The sequence below is a fragment of the Sceloporus occidentalis genome, unplaced genomic scaffold, assembly GCF_023333645.1.
Source record: "Sceloporus occidentalis isolate IW3139 unplaced genomic scaffold, rSceOcc1.0.p SCAF_3, whole genome shotgun sequence".
NCBI lineage: Eukaryota > Metazoa > Chordata > Lepidosauria > Squamata > Phrynosomatidae > Sceloporus > Sceloporus occidentalis.
In genome coordinates, this window is record NW_028316983.1 from 121643457 (window position 1) to 121668426 (window position 24970).

A 24970-nucleotide genomic window follows, 5' to 3' on the forward strand; every position below is an offset into this window, starting at 1 on the left:
CTGCTGGTATTTCCAAGGGAAACACAACAGATGCACACTACTGCTATAAGGTAAGTTTTAGTGGTGATAAATGATGCAGAAGATACAGCAGAGACGTATTCCAGACCACATTTGCTCATAGGTTAAAGCATCAACTCAAAACCAATGGTAGAATTGGGGCCCCAAACAACTAATTCTACCCAGATTATGAAGTCTGTAAGCTGGTGTACACCACCTCCCAGGGCAAGGTCAATGGAAGACAGACTCCCAAGTATTATATCATGCAGAAGAAATCAGTCAGAATCAAAGGCTGACTCTGCACTGCAGAAAAAATGTAGTTTAACACTGCTTTAACTGCCATGGCTTCATCCTATGGAATCCTGGAATTTGTAGTTGCAGCACCAGAGCTCTCTGACAGAGAAGGATAAATATTTCACAAAATTACAAATCCTAGAATTCCATACCATTGATCCATGGCAGTCAAAACAGTGTCAAGCTGCATTATTTCTGCAGTGCAGATTTAGCCAAAGTGTGCAAGCATCTCTCGATACCTAATAAGTATGAGAACCATGCAAGCTGGTTAATAACAAAGGAAAATCCACTCCCCCAGTCTGTTTCCAGTCTTCATATGTTTTCCTAGCTTCAGACTGCCAGGTTAATGCACCCAAAAAAAAAAATCTAGCTAAATCACTAATACAAATTAACCCTATCTGCATCGGTGGACAGCTATTCATGCTCATCCATGATACCAACAAGAAATCCATAAACCACCTGCTTTGTGGCACATGCCCAACTCATTATACATACTTATTTGGGTGGAATCTACACTAAACACATGGCGTGAATGTCAAGTACATACTGTGTTTAAAATAATGTTCATGCTTAAGAGTGACTGAAAGAAAATGGTTGGGATAAATATTTTTGCCTTCTTATGTCAGTACCCTCAAGTGCTATGATAGGTGTTGTGATGGCCTGACTGATGTTGTGATGGCCTGACTTGTGTCTGTTGGGTTAAATCTCACCAGCCCTGGAGAATCTTTTGGGAGAGTTTGTTGGGTCAAGGCTGTTGAGAGTCTCTTGGGGTAAGACTGACAGTTTGTGTGAGAGACCTGGAAGGAGGCTTGCTTGCATGCTCATTGGTGTTCTGTGTATAGGCCCAGGTCTTCTGCCTGAGCACATGGTTTCAGGGGTGTGTGGATCTGCTGAGAGGAAGTGAATCAGATATTTGGCTGGGGCAGGAACTAGTAGACACTAGTGCTCTCTATAGCTGCATCCCTAGACCCTGAGGCTTGGCAAAGAAGACCTCCAATAACAGACAAGGCCAACAGGCATTTTGTATGGGCATTTTGAGGGGGAGGACTGGAGATCTGTTTCAGTGCCTACTGAAGACTACTGAATATGGGGATTTCGATGCTGAAATGGTGGAGTATTGCAGTGTTCCTTGGAATCTCTACTAAGGGACTCTGTGATGCTGGCTGGCTTTTAAAAGTATAAGCTGGCTGATACTGCTTCCTCCAGTGTGGGAAGCTTAGCAAATAATCTCCAAAGGTTTAATGCCTGTCCCTAGCATGCAAGACGACATCAGCTATTGTTGACATTGTTGCTTTGCCACAGATGGAAGAAAGAAGAGTACCATTGGAGAGTACCATCATCAGCCTGCCACGTTTTAGCCACTGAAAGGCTTGATACACCACACATTCAACTTTCCATTTTAAAAAACCAACAACATCAATCACTTTGTGATGTACAAGAAACTTGGAAGTGAGTGGAATTAACTAACTTCTTACATAAAAACCACTACTGTTAAAATCATGAGTAAAACATCTATCAGCTAAAACTAAGCAGAGTGTGAAGCACTTTCCAAGTGGACTTTAAAAATCAGATTTTAAAACTTAATAATAAATTTCAAAAGTGTAGAGAAGACAGCAGGATAAAAACCCAAAGACTAAAAGGCTGGAGCATTATGAACTCTAAATGTTAAATTAAAGTGAATGGATAAATTGTTCTTTGAGAACAGAAAGAGTTAATTTTTTTAGAAGCAGGAGAAGATCTAACTCTTTTCTGTACCCAAATGTTGCCATCACACGATGGTAACAGAAAGGTAAGAGATTTTCTTCTGGGTGAAAGAGAGAACTGTGAAGGACTAAGGAAACCATTGACATCTTGTGGCCAATGTGAAAATTTCAGGGAAAATATGTTGTCAAATTGCTTTTGAAGAGAATAAATATGGCATTTTCTACTAGATCTCAGACCGGGTAACCTAGATTGACTCAAGATTCAAGAAGAGCATTTGTTAACCAGCCAAATTAAGTAAATGGAGCAAATCAGTAAATTTTAGAAGAAATACACCATATGGCTGGTCAATAAATAGCCCAGATGATCATGGATTTGAGAAAAGAATTCCTCCTGCAGGAAGAACTGAAAGTTACTTTAAAGGGGGGGGGGGGGGGGCCTAAAAGAATATTTAAACGAGTGAATATTTCCACTGAAATGCAATAATTCAACATGAAATTGATATCTTTGGAAGAAAAAAACAACAAAATTGAAAGAAACTATTGAAATGATGACTACTAACACAGAGAAAGAAATCTGGATGCAATGTCTCTACTGGAACTTAAAGAAAGAGAGGTTTAAGAGTTAGAGGGATTGAAGACCAACAGAATAATAATATACATGACAAGGTGGTTGATGCCCTGGCTGAAATGTTGGAGAAACAGAGGGAATAAAATGGGAAATACCTTGACTACCAGAACGGAGGGTACGAGTGGGAATGTGAGGAGAACGAAGTTCAGATAAATAAGGAGGGGGCCAGCCCATGCAGGGCTTTAAAAGTCAGCAACAAGAGCTTATACTGAATATGGAAGGGGAAGGGAAGCCAGTGAAGAGATGAATGTAGAGGAGAAACATGGTCAAAGTGCTGAGCGAATGTAATAATGCATGCAGTGAGTGCTGAACAGAAATTAAAGGACAGAGGTGAGAGAGAGGAAGCCCTGCCAGAAGGAGGTTACAATAATCTAGTCATGAGACCACCAGAGTCTTGGCAGTAGTGGCCAAGATAAATGGGCGGATTTTAGCAATATTGTAGAGAAAGAATCGACAGGCCTTGGCTGTGGCCTGGATCTGGGGAATACATAACAGAGAAGAATGAAAAATTAAACCAAGACTGTGGGTTTCCTGGACCGGTCGAATAGAGATTTCATCAACAGAAACAGAAAAGGAGTATTGACTTAAGATGGAAAGACAAGAAGCTCAGTTTTGGACATGTTGAGCTTCAAACACCGATGCTGCATTCACTGAGAGATAGCTGTAAGACAAGATGAAACTTGCTGTTCAAGTCCTGGAGAAAGGTCAGGGGTGGAAAGATATAGCTGAGTGTCATTGGCATACAGATGATAGGAAAAACCAAAAGAACTAATAAGTTTCCCTAGGGACTCTGTGTAAAGAGAGAACAGTAGGGGACCCAAAACAGCCCTGGGGAACTCCAACAGATAAGGGAACAGAGGATGAAGTCTGACCACCCATGACCACTGCAAAAATCTATCTAACAAATAAGATTAAACCAATCAAGAACAGAGTCTGAGAACCCAAGGTTGGAAAGTAGATCAACTAGGAGACAGTGATTCACGGTGTTGAAGGCTGCAGACAAATCAAGAAGAATGAGAACAGAGTTGTGATGACTGGTCCTCCAGTCATCTGGGAACTTCGTCTGAACCATAAGGGGTTAATCTGGGAGGAGGAACATGCTAATGAGATATGACATCACATGCTAATGAGCTGTGGCATCATAGCTGATGTAAGGTCTACCTGACCAATCAGAGAGTAGGACCGCGAGATTCAAGAACTTTCTATGGGAAATCTTTAAAAGGCCCTTTGAAGCCATGCGCTCTTTTGTCTCTCCCTGGATCCTCTCCTGAGGGGGAACCAGATGATGTCTCTTAGAGTCTGGGGGACCCAGACTCAGGAATGCAGGTAGAGTTGGCAAGGAGCCAGCTCCCTGATTCCAAGAACTCCACAAGGACTACAAATCCCATCATTGTGTGAGTAGTTCAGGAACTGTGTTAGTCAGTACGTCTAGGTCTTTTTGTTATGTTTATCTAATAGCTTGCCTGAAATGAATATCTCTGTAACTGTGTTTTCTGACCTGCAAGGCAAGGAGGCCTGGCATGAGTGATACCTTCCTATTCTATATTATTTCTTTAAAATAAACTCTTTCTTTTAAAAGCATCTGCTATCTCTTTGCTCCTGTACACGCGCCTTGACTCGGCTACTGATTGCTCTGGGGTTAGCAAGAAAGGAAACTAGATCTCTCTCCCAAACAAGTCTCAGTGTGTGCTTGGGAAATATAGTTCATTGACAATTCACTGAGTGGTGGCAGCGGAAAAATAGTTCTTTTAAGGGACTCCTTGAGAGTAAGGGCCCTGCACAGGGCATTGCTCCCAAGGAACCATCACAAGAGTAAAGGCCATTTGCCTTGCCTCGCAAAAGATCATTCGATATTTTTGTGAGGGCCGTCTCTGTAGAATGCTGTGGGCGGAAACCGGACTGGAAGGGATCTAGAATGGAGTTGGCTTCGAGAAACTCAAGGCAGCGAGAGTAAATGACCCGTTCCAAAACCTTAGGAAGAAAAGGAAGAAGAGAAATCAGATGATAGCTAGACAAAGAAGAGGAGTCAAGAAATTATTTTTTTCAGAATTGGGGATGCTGGCGAAACGTCAGGAAGAAACTCTGCTAGAACATGGCCACATAGCCTGAAAAACCCACAAAAACCTATTAAACATCTTCTTTGCCTCAGTCTTCTCAACAAAAGTAAAAGGGTGCTCAAGCTGAGGAAAATGGAGTAAAGGAAGCAGTAGAGGAAATGCAGCACAGAACAAGAAAAAGCAGTGCAGGAATACCTGGTTAATCTAAATCAAATCTCCAGGGCCAGATGAACTACATCCAAAAGTATTAAAACAACAGGCATACGTAATCTCAGGGACACTGGCAACAGTCTTTGAGAATTTCTGGAGAACAAGAGAAGTCCCAGAGAACAGGAGGAAGACAAGTATTGTTCCATTCTTCAAAAAAGGGTGAAAAAAAGACCCAAACAATTACTGCCTTGTCAGCCACACATCAATACCAGGAAAGATTCTAGAGCAGATCATTAAACATACAATGTATAAGCTTCTAGAAAGGAATACCATGATCACTAAAAGCCAACATGAATTTCTCAAAAACAAGTCATGCCAGACTAAACTTACCTCTTTTTTTGATAGTATTACATCTTGGTAGATGAAGCTGTGGATGTAATTTATGCTGAATTCTGTAAGGTCATTGGCTAGGTCCCCCATTATGTTCTTGAAACAAAGCTAGTAAAATGTGGGCTAGATACTACTGCTATTAGGTGGATTTTTAATAGTCTGACCGACCAAATGCAAAGGATGCTCACCAATGTCTGCTCTTAATCCTTGAAAGATGTGACTAGTAGGATGTTGCAGGGCTCTGTCCTGGGCCCTGTGCTATTTAACATCTATATAAATAATGTGAATGATGGAATGGGGGGCACACTTATAAAATTTGTAGATGACACAAAATTAGGAGAGGACAGGATCAAAATTCAAAATGACTTTAACAGATTAGAGAGTTGGGAGAAACCTAACAAAATTAATTTTAATTGGGAGAAATGGAAGGTACTGCACTTAGGCAGTAAAAATGAAATGCACAGATATAGGATAGGTGATACCTGGCTTGATAAGATTGCATGTAAAAGATATCTAGGAGTTTTATAAAGGTAAACCACAAGCTGAACATGAGTTGTGAAAGGTCTCAAAACAATTCCCCTGTGAGGAGCTGCTTAGGGAACTGGATTGTTTAGCCTGGGGAACAGAAAGTTAAAAGGTGATATAATAACTCGGTTTAAATATCTGAAGGGATGTCATATTGAGGATGGAGAAAGCTTGTTTTCTGCTGATCCAGAGAATGGGGCATGGATTCAAACTACAGGAAAAGAGATTGCACCTAAATGTTAGGAAGAACTTCTCAATGGTCAGAGCTGTTCCTGGTGGCAGGTTTTTAATCAAAGGCGGGATGTCCATCTATCAGGAGTGCTTAGATTGTGTGTTCCTGAACTGCAGGGGCTTGGAGTGGATTGCTCTTGTAGTCTCTTCCAACTCTATGATTCTATGCTTCTAAATCAAGAATTTTGAGGAAACACTAGGTTATAAAGAAAAGTGATTTAATATCTTCCCTAGCATTTCAATTGTGCAACCTCTGCTAAAAACAACTGTTAATAATTAACAGTTGTTAAAATAATATGGGCAACAAAACAAGAACAAAGCATTTTTTTTAAAAAAATGAAAGAACAGAGTTACTGAAAAACAGAATTTCAGATTAGACTCTTAATCCCAGTACACTGGTTACGTTATAACGCTATCATACAATACAGGCATAATCTAAGTTTTGATACCAAATGCAGGCATTTTGAAGCACTGCAACATGAATGGCAATATCTCTGCTATTTATTCAACATGTGACCTTTTTTAACATTATTTTTTTTTTATAAATAGATAACTCCATGGTGCATAGAGGAAAAGGTACTGTATCCCTTCTACGTACAGCCAGACTTTGGATTTTAACAAAATACCGTTTCATTGAAAAACCTAAAGAGTAATGCGTAAATGGTTGAAATGTTTGAAAATGAGCCTTCATGGAGACCTCAGACTCCGTTCTTCACCAATTCATGGACCCCACTTATATCAATAATCAGAGGGGCATGGAATTCTTTGTTCTTCACAAACTCCTCCAGGCCCTATAAAAAAAAGCAGATATTCTGAAACAGGCCACAATAGATTTAGTAATATTAAAAAAGCTAATCAAAAACGGTAAGCAAAATGTAGATCTAGACATTGTTTGTTACACTTACAATCCACCTTTCCTCCAAAGAGCACCCAGTGATACACATCATTTTCTCTCTCCATTTCCTGACAACAATCTTGCAGAAGGTACCTTAGACTAAGAAGTAGGGACTGACCCAAGATCGTTCAGAGACCTTCACAAGTGTGATTTGAACCTGGGTCTCCCTGGACCTAGTGCAACCCTCTAACTGGATAGTGATACCACAACTAGGGATTTGGGAAAGCCAGCCTCATATTGCTGTTCCGAACGAACTTCAGCTCCCCAAGTCTAAATTTAAAAGTCTAACAACTTCCATAGAAGGATTACAATAGGCAAGAAAAGGAGGAGGAGATTAAGGGCAAAAAGGTCAAGGTAGTCCTTTGACATAAATGACTAGTTGCAACCGACTGTAGGGGGCAGTGCGCATCTCCATTACTAAGCTGAAGAGCCAGTGTTGTCTGAGGACTGCTCTGGTGGTCATGTGGTCAGCATGACTGCACTGAATGCTATTACATTCCCACTGAAGTGGTACCTGTTTATCTACTTGCATTTGCTGGCTTTTGAACTGCTAGGTTGGCAGAAGCTGGGACCCATCACACAGCATTCAAGCCTTGAACTGCCAACCTTCCGATATGACATCTTAACCACTAAGCCACTGCATCCCCCAGAATAAGTGTGGAATATAATATGCATACAGATACCGTAGGCCCTCTGTATCCATGGATGGCAAATATGTCAAGGTTGAAGTCCCCTCCCAGAAATAGATCCCCCTCATAAAAGTCTTCCAGTAGAGTTAACACCTTATTTATAAATTCAACTTGTTTTTCATTTGGGGCATAAATACAAGCAAATGTAACTTTTATCTTCTTTATATTTCCTTTAACAAAAATATATCTCCCCTCATTGTCTTTTTTAATCTTATCTACTTGAAAATTTATTCCATCTTTCATTAATATTGCCACTCCTCTTGCTTTGTTTGTTCCCCTTGACTCAAACTGCAAATCCCATCCACCATAGCTAAAGAGTTTAGCTCTGTTTCTTCTTGAAATATGTGTTTCCTGAAACATGGCTATCTGAATTTGTTGTTCTTTAAGCATCTTATTCAACCTATATCTTTTCACTGGAGTATGTAATCCATTAACATTTAATGACATAATATTCATGTCAACCATTTAATCTATATCCTTTACCCTCATTGTTGTTCCACTCTCCTTTTCTTGCTCTCTGATCTGCTGTTTCTTCCCCTCCCCTCTTGCCCTTTCCTTCCCCCTCCCTCTTCTGAACTCAGGCTCTCCCCTCCATTGGAAGGGGCACAAGCTTTTCCCAGCTTGATACCCATGTCAGATCCCTTCCCTATGGAGATGCGTTCTTCACTTATCCCCCTCCCTCCTTATTATTATAACATTTATTACTCCATGTTTAATATTACTCAGGTCTATTATAACTTTCCTATTCCAGTATTACATCTATTACATTACATAGTCCTTCTTGCAACTTTCCTAAAGTACATCATATTGTGCTTCCTCGATCTTTCCTGCTTCTCAGCTGTCTGTCGCATTTCTCTCTTCTAAAATCTTTCCTTCTGATATCTTTCGCCTACCTGGCCAGCTTAATTCAGTCTTCTTCTTCATCTTCCTCCTCCCCACTGACAGTTCCTCCTTGACCTTCTCCTCCAAGTCCCAGCTGTTGCAGCAGTCACTGACCCTCATCCACATTAGAGGCTTTCAGCAATGTTCCACGTGGACTTAATTCCTGACTCTTCAGAACCTGATCATGACGAAACACATCATACGGATCCTCGTGCTTCTCAGGTTGACTCGGGCTCCTCGGACAAGGTCGCCCTGCAATTCCCACAGGAACTCTTTCAGCCAGTGCCTCATCTCCTACTGACGACGTCCGTACCTTCTCAGAGCACATCATCAACATGACTAACACCTTGGATATCTAGGTCACGCACACCGAAGATGATGCCGCCAACCCAATTGAGAGACGGATTCATGGCAAGGTACCGACACCACCTTCTATCCTGCTGCTGCCATCCCTTGTGAGAATAGCCAAGCCCTCTTGGGATGCACCTGCCTCACTGACTCCCACAACTAGGAATATTGAAGCTCTCTACAGGATTTCTCCTTCTCAATCTTCTTGGCTGCTGGCACACCCCAAGCAAAATTCTGCGATTGTTGAAGGATCTCAGCAATCGTTCGCTCGTAAGATGTCCACTTCTCCTGCAGACCGAGAGGCCAAGAAGGTCGACGGCCTAGCAAAGAAGGTCTATTCCTCTTCCATTCTGGGACTCAAGGTCGCCAACTATAATGCCTGTATGTGGGCTTACATACAGTGCTTAATGGAGAAGATCTCGTCCACAGTTCTGGATGACTGTCATCATCACTTCAGCCCGTCACTCTACGGACTGCTCGGCCAAGTCCATTGCCCTTAGAAGGCATGCTTGGCTCTGCTAGTCAGATCTCAACCCAAACGCAAAGGTTACCATCGAAGACATGCCCTTCGGCGACGCAGGCCTATTCAACCGCGAGACTGACAAGCAGCTCAACTTCAAGTATCATATGAAGGCGGCCGCCAAGAAGCACGGTATGTCTACTCCTTCTCAGACTCTGTTTCGAAAGCGCCAGAGGCAATGGTATGGCCAGGGCCAGCGACCCTTTCAACAGGACCGCCCATACCAACATCAGGAGCACCAGAGGCAGTGCTACCCATCCCACTCCTCTTCTTCTTCTGACCGACGCCAGTCCCCTACTCGGTATCATAAGAACCGCAGATGGGATACCGACCAGGGCAAGAAGAAATCCTGAAGGGTCTGTCGCTCCCTCCACCTCCTTCTGTGACACCCTGAGGCCCTTTTTTAACATCTGGGCCTCTGTGACTTCCGACTCGTGGGTCCTTGACATTGTCTGTAGGGTCTACACCCTCAAGTTTGAAGAGATCCCTCCAACAGGAGCTGTTGATTCCACACACCTCTCAGACACCCTTCTCAACGAAGTACGCACTCTTTTGGACAAGGGTGCAATCTCTCCTGTCAACCCTTCTCAAGCCCCTACATGTTTCTTCTCCAGATATTTCACGGTTCCCACGACTGATGGGGGCATTAGACCGATTCTGGACTTGAGATCTCTCAACTCCTATCTCGTCTACCGTCAGTTCCATATGGTAATTCTTGCTTCTATTCTGCCCTTGTTGTCCCAGGGCCTGTGGTTCGCAACGATCGACCTGAAGGGAGCACGTGCCTAATTCCACGTGCGGATTCAGGAGAGCCACTGGAGATTCCTAGCCTTAGCCATCGGTCCCGACATGTACCACTACAATGTCCTTCCCTTCGGTCTCTCCACGGCTCAGAGGGTCTTCACCCAAGTGCAAGTCTTCCCATACCTGGACGACTGGCTCTTTGCCACCCCCTCCGTGGACGAACTGCAAAGAGATGTAGGCTTCGCCCTCTCCCTCCTCGCATCCCTCGGGCTCATGGTAAACCTGGAGAAGTCTCATCTTTCACCATCCAGAAAGATCAAATTCATCGGGGACGTCCTCAACTCCAAAGGATGTGTCGCCTATCTCCCTCAGGACCGTTTTCATGCTCTCTGCTCCTTGGTCAGGACTTGCCTCGCCCACAGGCGAGTGCAGGCCAGCAATGTCCAGGTAGCCCTAGGCCACATGGCCTCGACGACATTCGTGACCCCGTGGGCAAGACTGCGTTTTCTGCCCCTTCAAGCATGGTTCCTGCCAGCCTTCAATGCACTGACAGACCCTCCGTCCAAGTGGCTCACTGTCCCGAGACCCATCACCCGCTCCCTCCACTAGTGGCTCGTCTCCCGGAACGTCTGCGTCGGCATGCCTTTTTCTCCGCCGCAGCCTCAGGTCACCCTGACCACAGATGCTTCCATGGAAGGTTGGAGCGCCCACATGTCAACCCTCTTCATCAAGGACAAGTGGTCTCTCGCAGAACAGTGTCTCCACATCAATACCCTGGAGATGCTGGCTGTGGGAAAGGCCCTGAGAGCTTTCGAAACGAACTTGGCCAACAAGGTAGTGCTTTTGTTGACGGACAACACCACAGTCATGTACTACCTCAACAAACAAGGGGGTACCAAGTCATCACGATTTGCATCTGGGACTGGTGCATCCCAAGTGGGATTCTGCTCCAAGCAATTCACTTGCCAGGAGAGGAAAATGACTTGGCCAACCAGCTCAGCAGGTCTTCCTCAGTCTGCCACGAGTGGAGGCTCCACCCCGAAACAGTCGACAACCTCTTCAGTCGGTGGGGAGCTCCCCATATTGACCTCTTCGCAACTGCTCTCAACAGCCACTGTCCCCAGTTCTGCTCCCGAGCACGCAACAAGAACTCCCTCGGATACGCGTTCGCCTTTGCTTGGTCAGGAGAGATGCTCTACGCCTTCCCTCCATTCCCACCACCAGGGTTGTGTCCAAAATGACAATCCTCGTCACTCCTTGGTGGCCGAGACAGCTATGGTTTCCGTTCCTGATCCACCTCTCCAGGAGACACTTTTTCCGGCTTGAGTTCCGTCCGGACCTTCTCACTCTGCAGGAAGGTAGAGTTGTCACCCAGACATCGAGAACCTACCGATGGTGGCGTGGAGACTACGTCCCTAGACCAGCTGCTTCCCTCGGTACAGACTGTGATTTTGGCTGCCCTGAAGCTGGCTACCAAAAAGTCCTACGATTCCAAATGGAAGAAATTCTTGGATTTCCTCTCTGTGAGAGGCCTCTCTCCATCCCGTGTCGACAATGATGCTGCTGGAGTTTTTGATGGCACTTTTGGATGCGGGACTGTTCATTAAGTGTTATCTTCTGCCATCTGTTCCCATTTCCAGTTTGATGGCAAACTTTCTTTTTTCAGAGACCCTCTTGTGAAGAGTTTCCTGAAAGGCTGCAAGAATCTTCATCCTCTGGTCTCGATACTGGCACCTGCTTGGAGTTTGGACGCTGTGCTGTCTGCTCTGCAATCCAAGCCCTTTGAACCCATGACCACTTCGGACTTGAGACTCTTGACTTGAAAGTAGGGTTGCCATAAGTCAGGACCTCCAAACCGGGACAAATGTAGGGCAACATTTTCAAATGTAGGACACGTTTTTTAAAAAATGGAGGACATGCAAAAAAATTGAGGTTTTTTTAAAAAATCTTAATATAAATGCATGTTTTTTACGCATGATCAAAATGGAGGACATTTTGGCATTATTCCTAGACAGATGGCAGAAATGGACTTGCCCTCGGGTTCAACTGTACTTCTCAGAAGTGTGTACTTGGGCAAGGGACTGTGGTTTTTCTTCACTGCGCATGAGTTTGTAAAAATCACAGCGAGTTACATTGGACGTGCCTCAGAGGCTTGTTGATATCAATATCACCACCACCATCATCATCATCACCACTATAATTGGCCAAGAAAGGCAGACTTGTTAGCATTCAAATCGCCATAAATACACAGAAAATGCACTTGCATATATTTAATAATAAAAATAATTTAAAAAAACAAGGCAGGGATGTATATATTTAATAATAAAAATTAATGTAATAAAATAAAAAAACAAGCAATAATAAAAATTAATGAAATAAAATAAAACAAGCAATAATAAAAAATTAATGAAATAAAATAAAGACAAGCAATAATAAAAATTAATAAAATAAAATAAAACAAGCAATAATAAAAATTAATAAAATAAAATAAGCAATAATAAAAATTAATGAAATAAAATAAAACAAGCAATAATAAAAATTAATGAAATAAAATAAAAACAAGCAATAATAAAAATTAATGAAATAAAATAAAAACAAGCAATAATAAAAATTAATGAAATAAAATAAAAACAAGCAATAATAAAATTAATAAAATAAAATAAAAATAAGAAATAATAAAAATTAATGAAATAAAATAAAACAAGCAATAATAAAATTAATAAAATAAAACAAGCAATAATAAAAAGTAATAAACTAAAACAAGCAATAATAAAAATTAATGAAATAAAAACAAGCAATAATAAAAATTAATGAAATAAACTAAAACGAGCAATAATAAAAATAAAAATAAAATAAAAACAAGCAATAATAAAAATTAATAAAATAAAATAAATTAAGTATTTTATATTTTTAAATATAATTAAAAAAACCCAAAATACCAAGGCAGACCTAATGGCCACTGACTCAGCTTTCCTCCAATTCCTTCTCCTCCTCCTCCTCTTCCCCAATTCTGCCCTTCAAGGCACCCTTCCTCCTCCTCCTCCTCAAGGCTATGGAATCCTGGGAACTGTAGCTCTGTGGACCATTGAGCCTCCTTTTGTCAAGAGAGCTCTGGTGCCACAAGAAACTACAATTCCCAGAATCCTATAGCACTGAGCCATGGATGTTTAAGGGGGGGGGGGTCAAACTATTTCTGCAGCCTTTTGCTACCCCAAAGCCCTTCCTATTTACAAGCAAGGCAAAATCTCTTCCTTCCAAGCCATTGAAAACCAACCCAAGTGGTTCTTTCTCATTGGTCAGCTTCGGGAGAAATTTGCATATTACAAGTAAAGGTGTTTAGGGCCTCAAAAACGATCCTGTGATAAAGAATTACAAGAATACTGACGCAGCATACATTTAAAAGATGAGGTGTTTAGACTCCCAGTGAAACATGAACCATTTATGGCCTTTTTTTTTCCTCACTGTAACCTGGAAAGTAATGCCTTTTGCAAGACATATATACCAAGTGGGCTGGCAATAGCTCTGAGTGGCAGATGTCCTGAAGACCTGCTCTCTAGGCTGAGCCAGGCAGGGAGGCAGGGAGGGTGGGACACAGCCACGGGGAGGAGTGGAGCTGCCTCCAGGGCCTCGCTGGGGGGGGGGGGGGAGTCCTGGGGGCGGGGCCAAACGGGGCAGGACTGTGTGGCCCCGCCCAAAACTGGGAAAGTCCCGCCCCCAGGTGGGATATGGCAACCCTACTTGAAAGACAACCTTCCTTGTGGCCATCACCTCTGCTCGCCATGCGGGCGAACTTTGTGCCTTGCGGAGGGACCAGCCTTTCCTTAGGTTCCATAAGGATAAGGTTGTCCTCCATACTGACATATCTGCCTTCCACATGTGTCAGGACATTGTTTTATCGACCCTGGCCCCAAACCAGACCACTCACACCAAACGCCGCTTGCACACCTTGGACGTTCGGAGGGCTTCTATTTGGACAGAACTATGGGTTCGAGCCATTCCGAGAGACTTTTCCAATGCTACTCAGAACCGAAAAAGGGACTGCCTGTGACTGCGCAGAGGCTTTCCAAATGGGTGGCTGGTACCATCCACCTCTGCTATGAACTGTTGGGAAGACCTCTCCCAGCCAGGGTTCAGTCCCATGCAACTAGGGTGGTAGCGACATCCTCCACCTTTCTGACTGGGGTCTCTTTCGCGGATGTCTGCAAAGCTGCTGTTTGGTCACAGCCATTTACTTTCATCAAACATTATAGGCTGGACTCCAGGGCCAAACGGGACACAGCTTTTGGGAGGGCAGTATTGGTTTCAGGTTTACATTGATTGCACTGCATTTCCTTTGTTTACATGTTGTTGAAGGGAATGTCTTTTGCCAGGTTGGCGTGGTTTACAACATTCCTATGGTTTACATACAGGTCTTGCATGACCTAATGCACTGTTTTACCTTTGACTTGAACAGGCTGACTGCTTTGATTAAACTAATAAACACAGCTCACATGATTTTGGGTTCAACTTTTTTATTGTGATTAATAAACACAACTTGTTTGAACCTTACTTGGTGTCGTGACACTCCCTCCACCACTGACTGAAGCTTGTCAGTCTAACCCATTTGTATGATTCGCAAAGACCACAAAGAAGGAGGAAAGCTTGCATACCCGTAACGGTATTTCTTTGAGCGATCATCTGTGAATACATACAAATTCCACCCATCCTCCCCTCAGTGTCCTGCTCTACATCGGCTCATTCTGTCACTTACGCAGCGTAAATTTCGGAACTGGGAAAAGAGCAGGAACGCAGGGGGGCTTATAAGGGATGGGCGGAGCTACTGCCAAAACGTTGCAAATTTAACTTTGCCCAGTGATTCCAGAAGTTTTCTGAGCAGCACTGTGCAGGTGCAATACAACCCATTTGTATGTACAGTGGTACCCCGGGATACGAATTGACCGCGTTACGAAATTTCCGGGTTACGAAAAAGTTAGATTTTAAAAAACTGTTCCGGGTTACGAAAGATTTTTCGGGTTACGAAATTAATTTCGGCGCGAAATTTAAATCGGAAGCGCGGCTAGCGGCTTTCCAGCGCCTTTTCGGGTTGCGAAATGTATCGGGTTACGAACGGCGCCGCGGAACGAATTAATTTCGTAACCCGAGGTAGCACTGTATTTACAGATGACCACTTGAAGAAATACTGTTACAGGTACGCAACCTGTCCTTCTCCCGACCACGAATCAAGTGACTTTTTCTTGTTCTCAGAAATGAAAAATCCATTGTGGGGTCACCAATTTGACAACACAAATAACGTCATTCATGACGTGGAAGAGCGGTTTAAGGCATAATCTGCAGACTTCTACAATAACAGTATTCAGAGGATCAAGAAATGCTGGAAAAAATGTGTAAATCTGGATGCTGACTACATGGAGAAAAGTTAACTATAAATCAAAACAAACTTTCTGTAAAATATTTTTAAAGGTGATAATTAAAACTTCATGATACCCCATCGTATACTGCCAAAAACAGTGCAGAGTGATTAGGAATTTGAAAATAGGACAGAGAATAACTTACTTCACCTCCATAAGAGACAAGAGGAGAAATCTCACACTGAATTGGAACATCACAGGCATCCTTCAAACTAAGGAAGAAAAACAAAACGTTAGGCAAGAGAGAGAAGCTTTGGCTTGGATATTCATTTCTTTGCATTTCAAAGACGTTTGTTAATAGATTAGCATTTTGCTCTGCTCCTGCCAAGAAAAAGTTTAGCAGCAGTGTGGAAAGAAACCAAAATGATGTTCATGCAGCAGGTCCATCACATGTATCCATAGGGATTAGTTAAGCGTGCAACATGAGCTTGATAAAAATATATACCAAGAAAGATGCAATAGAAGCAACCAATAATAGGAAGTACAAGATTTAAGTGCTCCTTTCAAATATTGTCTCTCATTCCAGAGAAAAGTTAAACAAAGCAAAAAATAAAGCCATTTCAGTACACTGTATTACAAACTGAACTTTCCATTTTAGGTCTGCCTCAAACAGAATGAATTTTTTGGGCGCAAAGTTTTAAAATCTGTAAGTTGGCCAAGTAAAGCTTTAGGTCATAAATCAGTACTGGCAAAATTTAAATCAACAAGCCTGACACATCAAGATTTGCACTACTGTATTTCAGTATGCAAGAAAAGTGAATATTATTTTTCTGCCTTAAGTCCTCTGGGATGCTTAAGGAAAATGTGAACACTTTCATATTAGCAGGAGACATATTCTGTTTTTTGTTTTTGCTAGATTCTCCAAACTCCAGTGAAAACAAGGGCCTGTGGAGAGCTAGTGGAAGTTCTCCTCAGAGGTATTTGCCTCTAGAGCAGGGGTGGGCAATGAGTGGCCTGTGGACAGCATGTGTCCCCCTGAGTCTCTCAAGGAACACAGCTTTTCAAAAAGTTTAGGGCCTCTCCTCAGCTTAAAACAGCCAGAAGGGACTGAAACATGATGCAAATGTCACCCAGAGCCATTGGAGGGCATTGGGAGAAATTTGGAGGTTTTTTTTTTTGCAGTGAAGGTGCACCCCCAAAGGTTCTCTGGGGGCCCAATGCAGCCCCCTAGCTTTCCACAATCGCCTATTCCTGCTCTAGAAAGTAGGTTTGTGGGTGACTGACAGAAATATTTCCCCAATCCTATCATACAATTTTTTTTAAAGGATTGGGCACAGGGTTCAAGAGAGAACAAAGATATAAGTACCATGTGTGCAGAGCTTTGAAGGATGCTAGAACTTACACCATTTCTTTGCTTCTTAGCAATGGTGGGAGAAGAAAAGACTCTCTCTCTTTCTCAACCACAGAAGATGAGAATTAACTCTCTTTTGCTCAGAGTATGGTTTTTTTTAAATAGTGTCTATGTAATGGATTTTTTTTTAAAAAAAAATGACTCTCCCACTTCCTTGCAAAGTGTCTGAGGATTTTGTTAGGGCAGGGGAATTGCTGTCAAGAAATATAGATGCTGACTACTAAGCTGAGCTAATATATGTGGACCTCGCTGGCTTATGTGCACACACTTTAAGGAGATAAGCAACATGCATGATCGGCTCTCATACGACTCATGGACTTCAGGGGATGTCCGGAGTGGCAGAATTTACCCACCACAGAGGGTCTGACAATATTTGATGTGATGTGATTTGTTTGATATTTGATGTTTTTAATCTGTTTTTTCCTTTCTATATGGTAATTTTATCTATTCCTCTTTTAATTGTTATTATCTTAGAATGTACGCCTTGGGCAGGCTTTTATTTACTCCTAATTTTACCGACTTTGTACAGCGCTGTGTATAATTATAGCGCTATAGAAATAAAGTTTAATAATAATAATAATAATAATAATAATAGTGTATGTGTTATCATTAATTCTAGAAAGCCATTGTTTAGATATCCTTTTATGGGAAGGGATAAATAAGACAATATATAGATATAAAGATACCTACTCTAGTTGCAACTATCAAGAGCAGAGGTAGGCAACCTGCGGCCCGCGGGCCGGATGCGGCCCGGCGAGGCCTTGGGGCCGGCCCCAGCCCGGTCCTGCCGCCGATTGTCGCCGGGGTCTTTGGGGGGCAATTGTCTATAGAAGCCTCAGAAACATGCATTTATATTAACATTTTTTTAAAAATCAGCAAATTTTTTCACGTGTCCTCCTTTTTTTTTAAAAAAACAGTGTCTTCCATTTGACAATTTTGTCCTACATTTATCCTGGTTTATTTATATATTTAATTTTTTTAAAAAAAATTATTTAATTATTTATTTTTTGGCTTCGGCCCCCCAGTTGTCTGAGGGACAGCAACCCGGCCCCCGGCTCAATAAGGTTGCCTACCCCTGATCAAGAGGATTAAGACCCAGGAATGTTAACAGTCCCTTCAGGCCACCTGATGCCATACTGTGGAATATATTGTAGAGCTGTCATTAAATTACAATTAAACCCAAACTCTACAAAACAGTGATACCTTTTTGGAGCCAAATAAGAAGTGCAAAATATATTAGTTTTCTATACTGTTCAAGTAGGACAATCTTCAAGCTACCAGAAGCCGCTCATTCCCAGGCTTTTAAAAAAATGGGTGTGAACATGCAGAGAGCCCTCTGAGGGCTGGTATACAGTCCTCCCTCAATGGTCACCTGAGAGACCAAAAAATAATCTAGTAGCTGCAACAATGGAACTTGCCTCTAAGCCACTATGGATTATGCTCTGGTTTATCATATCTCATCTCACTCCACTTTTTTGCTTTTAGGGTGGCCTTTATGAAAATTTAGTTGCTAAATCAGGTCTTAAAAGAAGACAGCAGCCAGTTTTCTTTCACTTTATAAAATAGGGAAGACACCACTCAGAACAAAGTCTTTCAAGAGCTGAGGCTAAGTCTAAAGAACGCATTATACTGCTGATTTTTTTTTAAAATTGGGACATTTGAACAATATGTTTAATGGAAGCAGGGAGTGAGGAGAGAAAATAAAAAGCCCAAATATTGGAAAGGATATATTTTACATTTAAAGCCAAATAAAGATAAAGCTCAAAAGGACCTTGAAAAATACTTACAGTCAACTCTGCTTTTACTATTTTGTTTTTAAGTGGCATGAAAACTATCATCCTTTGGCCTGCGAGGGAGTGAACAGGCAGGCCCAGCTCCACCAGGGCTAGCCTCAAGAAGAAGAGCCCTCCCTCCAGTCCATCTACCTTGGTCCAGGCCTCAGAGGGAGAGAATAACCACTGGACCTCATCCCCTTTCCCACCACCATTCCCTTCTCCTTTTGTATCGTGTCTTTTAGATTGTAAGACTGAGGGCAGGGAACCGTCTAATTAAAAATAATAATTGTAAGCCACTCTGATAGCCTTTAGGGCTGAAGGGTGGGGTATAAATACCATTAATAATAATAATAATAATAATAATAATAATAATAATAATTTTGACTGGATTTATCTTAATACTTGGGAAGATCCCTTGGAATTTTGCAATAAAAACAAAATGAGAGACTGAGGCAAGTGGGGATTGTAGTTTACAGTTAATACCCAATTACAATAGAGATCCAATACAGTAAAAGCAGCACAAATATTGTGTGGTTATGCCTACAAATAGAAGGGAGATACAGAATCTAACCCTGACCCCTACACACACACACACCAAAAAAGTACTACAGCCATAATTTGTAGACAAAGCAGTTATTGTCTTAAAGATACTTCACAGTTTTCCCAGAGGAACCTAGCTCACCTGTTCCTTAATTTCAGTCATGGCAAGAAGCTACAGGATTCAACGATCAAACATGCAGTGCCTTCCTAGTGTCTGATTGTCTACCATTATATCAAGTGTTCCTACAAGACAAGTGTGTCATAGCAACAAACATCCCCTGAAAAAAGCAGGCTAAGCACTAAGATCCCACATGCTGCAGAAAGATCTCCCAGTCAAAGCCCAAGTACAGACCCATCACCATGCAGCTCCAACAACCCAGTATATTTACTTGTGATTGACATCAGCTTGGTTCATATTTGATCTTCCATTAGTACAGCTGTCACATGGGAAGAAAAAGGGATTAATGAGAAGGTAAGCTAAAATGGGATATGCCAGATCAACTCAGCAGACTTTCCTGATTGTCCTATATGATGCCTGTGATGGCATGTTTGTTTCATCGATAGTTCCATCTAAAAGATGACCTTGAGTCACCATGTGCTAAACAGAATGACAATGATGGGTAACCCATTCTTCTGGTTCTAAATAAACAAACCCATTCACACCTATCACGGATCAGTTTGATTTTTGCTCTCAGTTCTAGTACTGGATTGAAGAAATATTTTGGCCATTTTTCAGAACATAGATTCCTGCCCAAGAGAAATGATCCCAGACAACTTTTTGATCATGCAAACACAATGCTGACAAATCTGAATGAGGTTCAGAGACACTTCAAAAATGGTGCAGTGGTTTGAGTGTTGGACTACGACTGTGGAAATCAGATTTGATTACCTGCTCAGCCATGGACACCCACATGGATACCTTGGGCAAATCACACACTCTCAGCTCCAGAAAACCCTGTGATAGGTTCACCTTCGAGTTGCCATAAGTTAGCAATGACTTGAAGGCATCAAGCACACACACACACCCCCAGACAAGACAGCTAAGGATCATGCTGGTTCTGTTTTTGAATACTCAAGTATGAACAAAATAATCCCTTATTACAAGCAAGTGGTCCATTAAAACAAATGTCTTCTCTGTGTGGCTGCAGCTCTCCCAAATCTTGACTGTTATGAAGCATTTATTGCAGCTATTCTCCATCCCATAATTTAGTTCACTGGACTGGCAAGCTTACATTAATTATTTTATCCCATCCGTGGTGGTGGTAGGCTGCTTCATACCAGTGATGGACAGGCCCAAAATTAAAAATGAACTGGACCAAACAAAAGCGGATGAGGCCATTTCTACTCACCCTTTTTTTACACACCATTTTCTCTCTCTCTTCATCATCTCCATCAACGCTTACCAGTTGTACCTCTCTTTTTGCTCACCTCTGCCTTCCTCACTAACATAAGGCAACCACACAAGCAAACTCACGAGTTCCCATCATACCAGCTAAGCTGTCTTTCTGAAGTACAGCATTCTAGTCTGGCTACATCTATTCCTCTTGATTTCTCCCTGTCTCTCTTTTGGTATCCGTTGCTTTTGCTAAGTAAAGGTAAAAGGTAAAAGTTTCCCTTTTGACAAGGTTGTCAAGTCATGTCTGACTGTGGGTCAGTGCTCATCTCTGTTACTAAGCCAAAGAGGCAGCATTGTCTTCTTAAACTCTGTGATCATGTGGCTAGCATGACTGCAGAATGCTATTACGTTCCCACCAAAGTGGTACCTATTTATCTACTTGCACTTTTACATGCTTTAAAACTGCTAGGTTGGCAGAAGCTGGGACTAGCAGCAGGAGCTCAATCTGTCATGCGGTGTTTGGGCCTCAAACTACTGACCTGCTGATCTAGCAATTGTCAGAGTCAGCATATTGACTGCTGAACCACTGTGTCCCATTGCTAAGTACACAAGGCAAAAAGAGCCAGGGATAATAGCTTCAGGTTCATTTCCGGGCACAACTCAAAGTGCTGGTTAAGACCTTAAAAGCACTGTATAGCTTTGGCCCAAACTATTTGAAAGACTATTTTCCTATGTGATCTTAGCTTTAAGATCCTTTGGGAAGAACCTTCTTCTATTCCCATCACCATCACAGATGAGGACACTGGAAAAAGCCACCTTGGTGGCTGCTCCCAGGTTGATCTTCCCTCCCATGGGAGACTAGGATGTTACCCTCCCTGATCTCCTTCTGTCAGCAGGTAAAGAAAGACTTTATTATTTGAACAGGCATTTGATAACTAAGTGGGCAATGCAGGAAGGTGCTGAATTGTTATTACTAGTGTCGTTTTTAAATGATTTTATACCGTTTTAAATTACTGATGCTTCAATATGGCAGTTTATTAATTGTTTCTTAACTTTTTAACATGACAATTTTGTTAGATGTACCTTGTCTAAATTTTTGTTGACCTTTTGTCAGGGGAAAGTTAAGAAAGCTGAATGCCGGTTTTCCATAGCAAACAAGAGTGTGTGAAGTATGTGAAAGGTGAAATCACAACCTCAGATCGAAAGTCTCCACAGACATAACTCCATCCCTGATTTAGCCACTGAACTCCTTCTTGCTTCTGTTACCCCAGAGAGGCTGAGGCACTAGGTGCATACCTACATCTCACAATAGCTGGATCTATTTTCCAAAGAAATGAGTATCATTATCTTTGGTTTACTCTGAGTGTGGGAATCATGGAGTGCTAAGATTCCATCCACTTTTTCCCAAATCCACACTTTCAAGACTGTAACAGATGCGATTATGAATATTAAGTTGTGTGTGGCCAACAAAGAAGAAGAGCCCTCCCTCCAGTCCATCTGCCTTGGTCCAGACCTCAGAGGGAGAGAAGAATGCTGGACCTGATCCCCTCCTCCCATCACCATTCCCTTCTCCTTTTGTGTCGTGTCTTTTTAGATTGTAAAGCCTGAGGGCAGGGAACCGTCTATTATCCCCTCTGTTGTAAGCCGCCCAGATTCCCAGTGATTGGGCGGCATATAAATAAATCCTATCATTATTATCATTATTATTATCATTATTATTATCATTATTATTATTAAAACAGTATAAAACAAATCCAGTGAGGTCTGCCAGTTGTTATCCTCCTGGCAAATGTGAAAGAAGCAGCAGCATCAAGACAAAAGGCCACAAGCACAGTGGTGTGAAGAAGAGGAGGAGGAACCCAGCAACAGTATCAACAGGAGGAGAAGGTTGCTGGCGCTGAACAGTACTTTATTTGATGCAAGGCTTGCAAGGATGCAGAATGGGGGGATCCTCGGAACCACACTGCCTTGGAAAGAGTGGCTTGGACAACTGCTTGTCTCATAGCACAGGCAACTGTCCATGCCAGCCCTCTTTGAGCAACCTGGCATTGAGGACTTACCTATAAGCCATACATTGAAGAAAATGGCAGCCTAGCATCAGCAGCCTTTTCCAACTGCTATTGCCACCTCTTTCTGTGTAAACTCAGAGAGGTTTGCCACAACAGTATTATATCCACAGTGCAATTATATGATTTTTTTTATTTTTATTTAGGTATTGATATGTGTAAATACAGTCAGAAGCAAATACTACTAGTTGAGAAGCCTGCTACAAAATATGGATGAAAAGACTATCCACAGGAACATCCAGCATGTCTGAATATTGTTATAAATAGACAGCAAGATTATCCAGCCTTATAAGGCTTACTCACACTACAAATTAGAAGTGGAAGTTAAAAGGCAGAAGAAGGCAAAAGTCATCTTACCAGGGAATGGCAGGAAGGCGTGTCTTATTCTCATCCACGAAATGACCACCAGCATTGAGAACCCAGCGGTGATGCAGTGACATCAGAGAGTGCCGTGCAGTGGTGGGGTTATCCTTACCATTTTGGCTATCTGCATTCTTCAAAGGGGAGAACTCGTCTTCTCGCAGCACTTCATAAACCACAAAATTCCTGATAGCAAAATAACGGAGAGATGTTAGAAATCAAGTCTTTTTAGCTTTCTGAAAATGTTCTATTAAATTTGAAGGAAGCCAGCCAACATTCTAGAAGCTTCTAAAGATTCGAAATTATACTGTGAAGAGCAGAGCAACACAAGATACAGGAATAAGCTTAAGTGCTAAACAGAATGAAAGGGGACTTGCAAAAAGCCGAGAAACCCAGCCCCAACCAATTTTAACTCTTGCCTGAAGACCCCATTAATTTCAAAGTTCTCAGAATGGGACTATGCACCAGTTTCACAGTAACTGTTTGCACTCATTGCTACTTTACCCACCGATGAGAAGGAAAAGGTGGACTCAAGTAAAGCAATCCTTGGGATAGTCTCCTGCTGACTTATTTGTCCAGTACAGATCCAAGGCTGTGGAATTCTCTCACATGGAAACTACATTGACTCTCTCCCTGCTGTCCTTCTCAAGATAGAATGAATGGATGCCCCTCACTCTTATATAGTTTTATAAATGCTTAGGCATTTCAGCTTGTTCTCAACACCTTGTGCAAGACATTTAAAAAAAATCTGATGAATGAAATTGTCAGTTCTTATCTCTGTTGCCCATACACAGAATTTCCAGGCACCTCATCTTCCATCCTTCTCACATCCCATAACCATGAGGCTTACAAGACTTACCATTTATGCTTGGATTTTGCTCTTTTATTTTATTATTGAATGTTTAATTTTTTATATACACAGCCCTGACATTTTCATTCAGATGGAGGCATGGGATATAATATACTATGATAAATAAATAGAATTACTTTTAAAACAAAATGATACACCAAAATTAAGATGACAAAAGAACATTATCAGAGCTGGGAAACAAAGAGCTGGGGAAACCCAACGACCTACTTGGCAAACTGGAAAATGTCAAAAACAAATTTCTCCATCTTAATCCCATTTGGTTTGTCTGGCGTCAAAGGTTTCCCAGTGGCCACATCAATGTATGGGATCTTCTTCTGAGCTATGTGGTGTTGTAGTTGGGATTCATGAACACTGGAACATCAAGGTAAAAATAAACAGAGTTTGAAATGCACCAGGATCTACTGGGGGCCACTAGCCAAATGAAACACCCCTGTCTCAGATGTTTGAGTCAAAGCATATGAAAAAGCCATAACCTTCATGCTATGAACCAGATAGTTTTTTAGATTCTCACTAAATATCAATGTATCTCCAAAAGCGGACTTGATATCCAATCACTCTGGCAGAAAATACACCTATCTGCAATTGGATCTCCATGTTTTCTTCTTTTCTTTTCTTTGGCTGTAAAGGAATAAAAGGTATCATCTACAGAAGACTTGCTAATAAAAGTCACTACCACTTTTGAATCCACCTAACACAATGTAACACTTCATGGTATAGATATCAGTGCAAGCAGGTAGCATGAATACATGCCCAAGTATGCACTGATTTTTCATAATTTTCCTTAAAGAATCCAACTCACTGGTTTTAATCTAAACAGTCTCTCACTGATTCCAGTTTAAGCCAGGCATAACTGGCAAATTACATGAAACCAGATCTGACATTTATCTATAGAGATACTGTTAGGATGGCTGCAAATCATCCAAGTGGCAATTATTTTATGGTGGGATTAGCACACAAAAGTTAAGTAGAAACTAGGCATTTTCATAAGCAAATACCACTGAGTTTTCAAAATTACAGGTTGGCTGATCATGTTCCAAGCTTTATTTGTTTAGTTCTTTAAAATGAGAAAGTAAGGACCTCCTTCCTTGGAGGTCTTTAAGCAGAGGCTAGATGGCCATCTGCTGGGGATGCTTTGATTTGGATTTCCTGCACTGCAGGGGGTTGGACTGGATGGCCCATGAGGTCTCTTCCAACTCTATGATTCTATGTA

At 41.9% G+C, this 24970-nt stretch overlaps 1 protein-coding gene across 2 annotated transcripts in view; it reads right to left on the reverse strand.

The window, feature by feature from the left end:
* Nucleotides 1-6176: 6176 nt before the first annotated feature.
* The window catches only part of LOC149316675 (UDP-N-acetylhexosamine pyrophosphorylase-like), a 29992-nt gene continuing 11198 nt past the window's right edge, over nucleotides 6177-24970 (reverse strand). Inside the window, exons 7-11 of one of the 2 annotated variants that reach the window (XM_089518746.1) lie at nucleotides 23968-24111; nucleotides 22887-23075; nucleotides 19517-19564; nucleotides 15607-15673; nucleotides 6177-6766 (exon numbers count right to left, since the gene is read on the reverse strand). In XM_089518746.1, the coding sequence (XP_089374872.1) occupies nucleotides 6674-6766; nucleotides 15607-15673; nucleotides 19517-19564; nucleotides 22887-23075; nucleotides 23968-24111 (541 nt within the window). In that variant the 3' untranslated portion in view covers nucleotides 6177-6673. The remainder of the gene's footprint in view (nucleotides 6767-15606; nucleotides 15674-19516; nucleotides 19565-22886; nucleotides 23076-23967; nucleotides 24112-24970) is intronic. The other variant, XM_089518747.1, reaches the window with a different exon arrangement.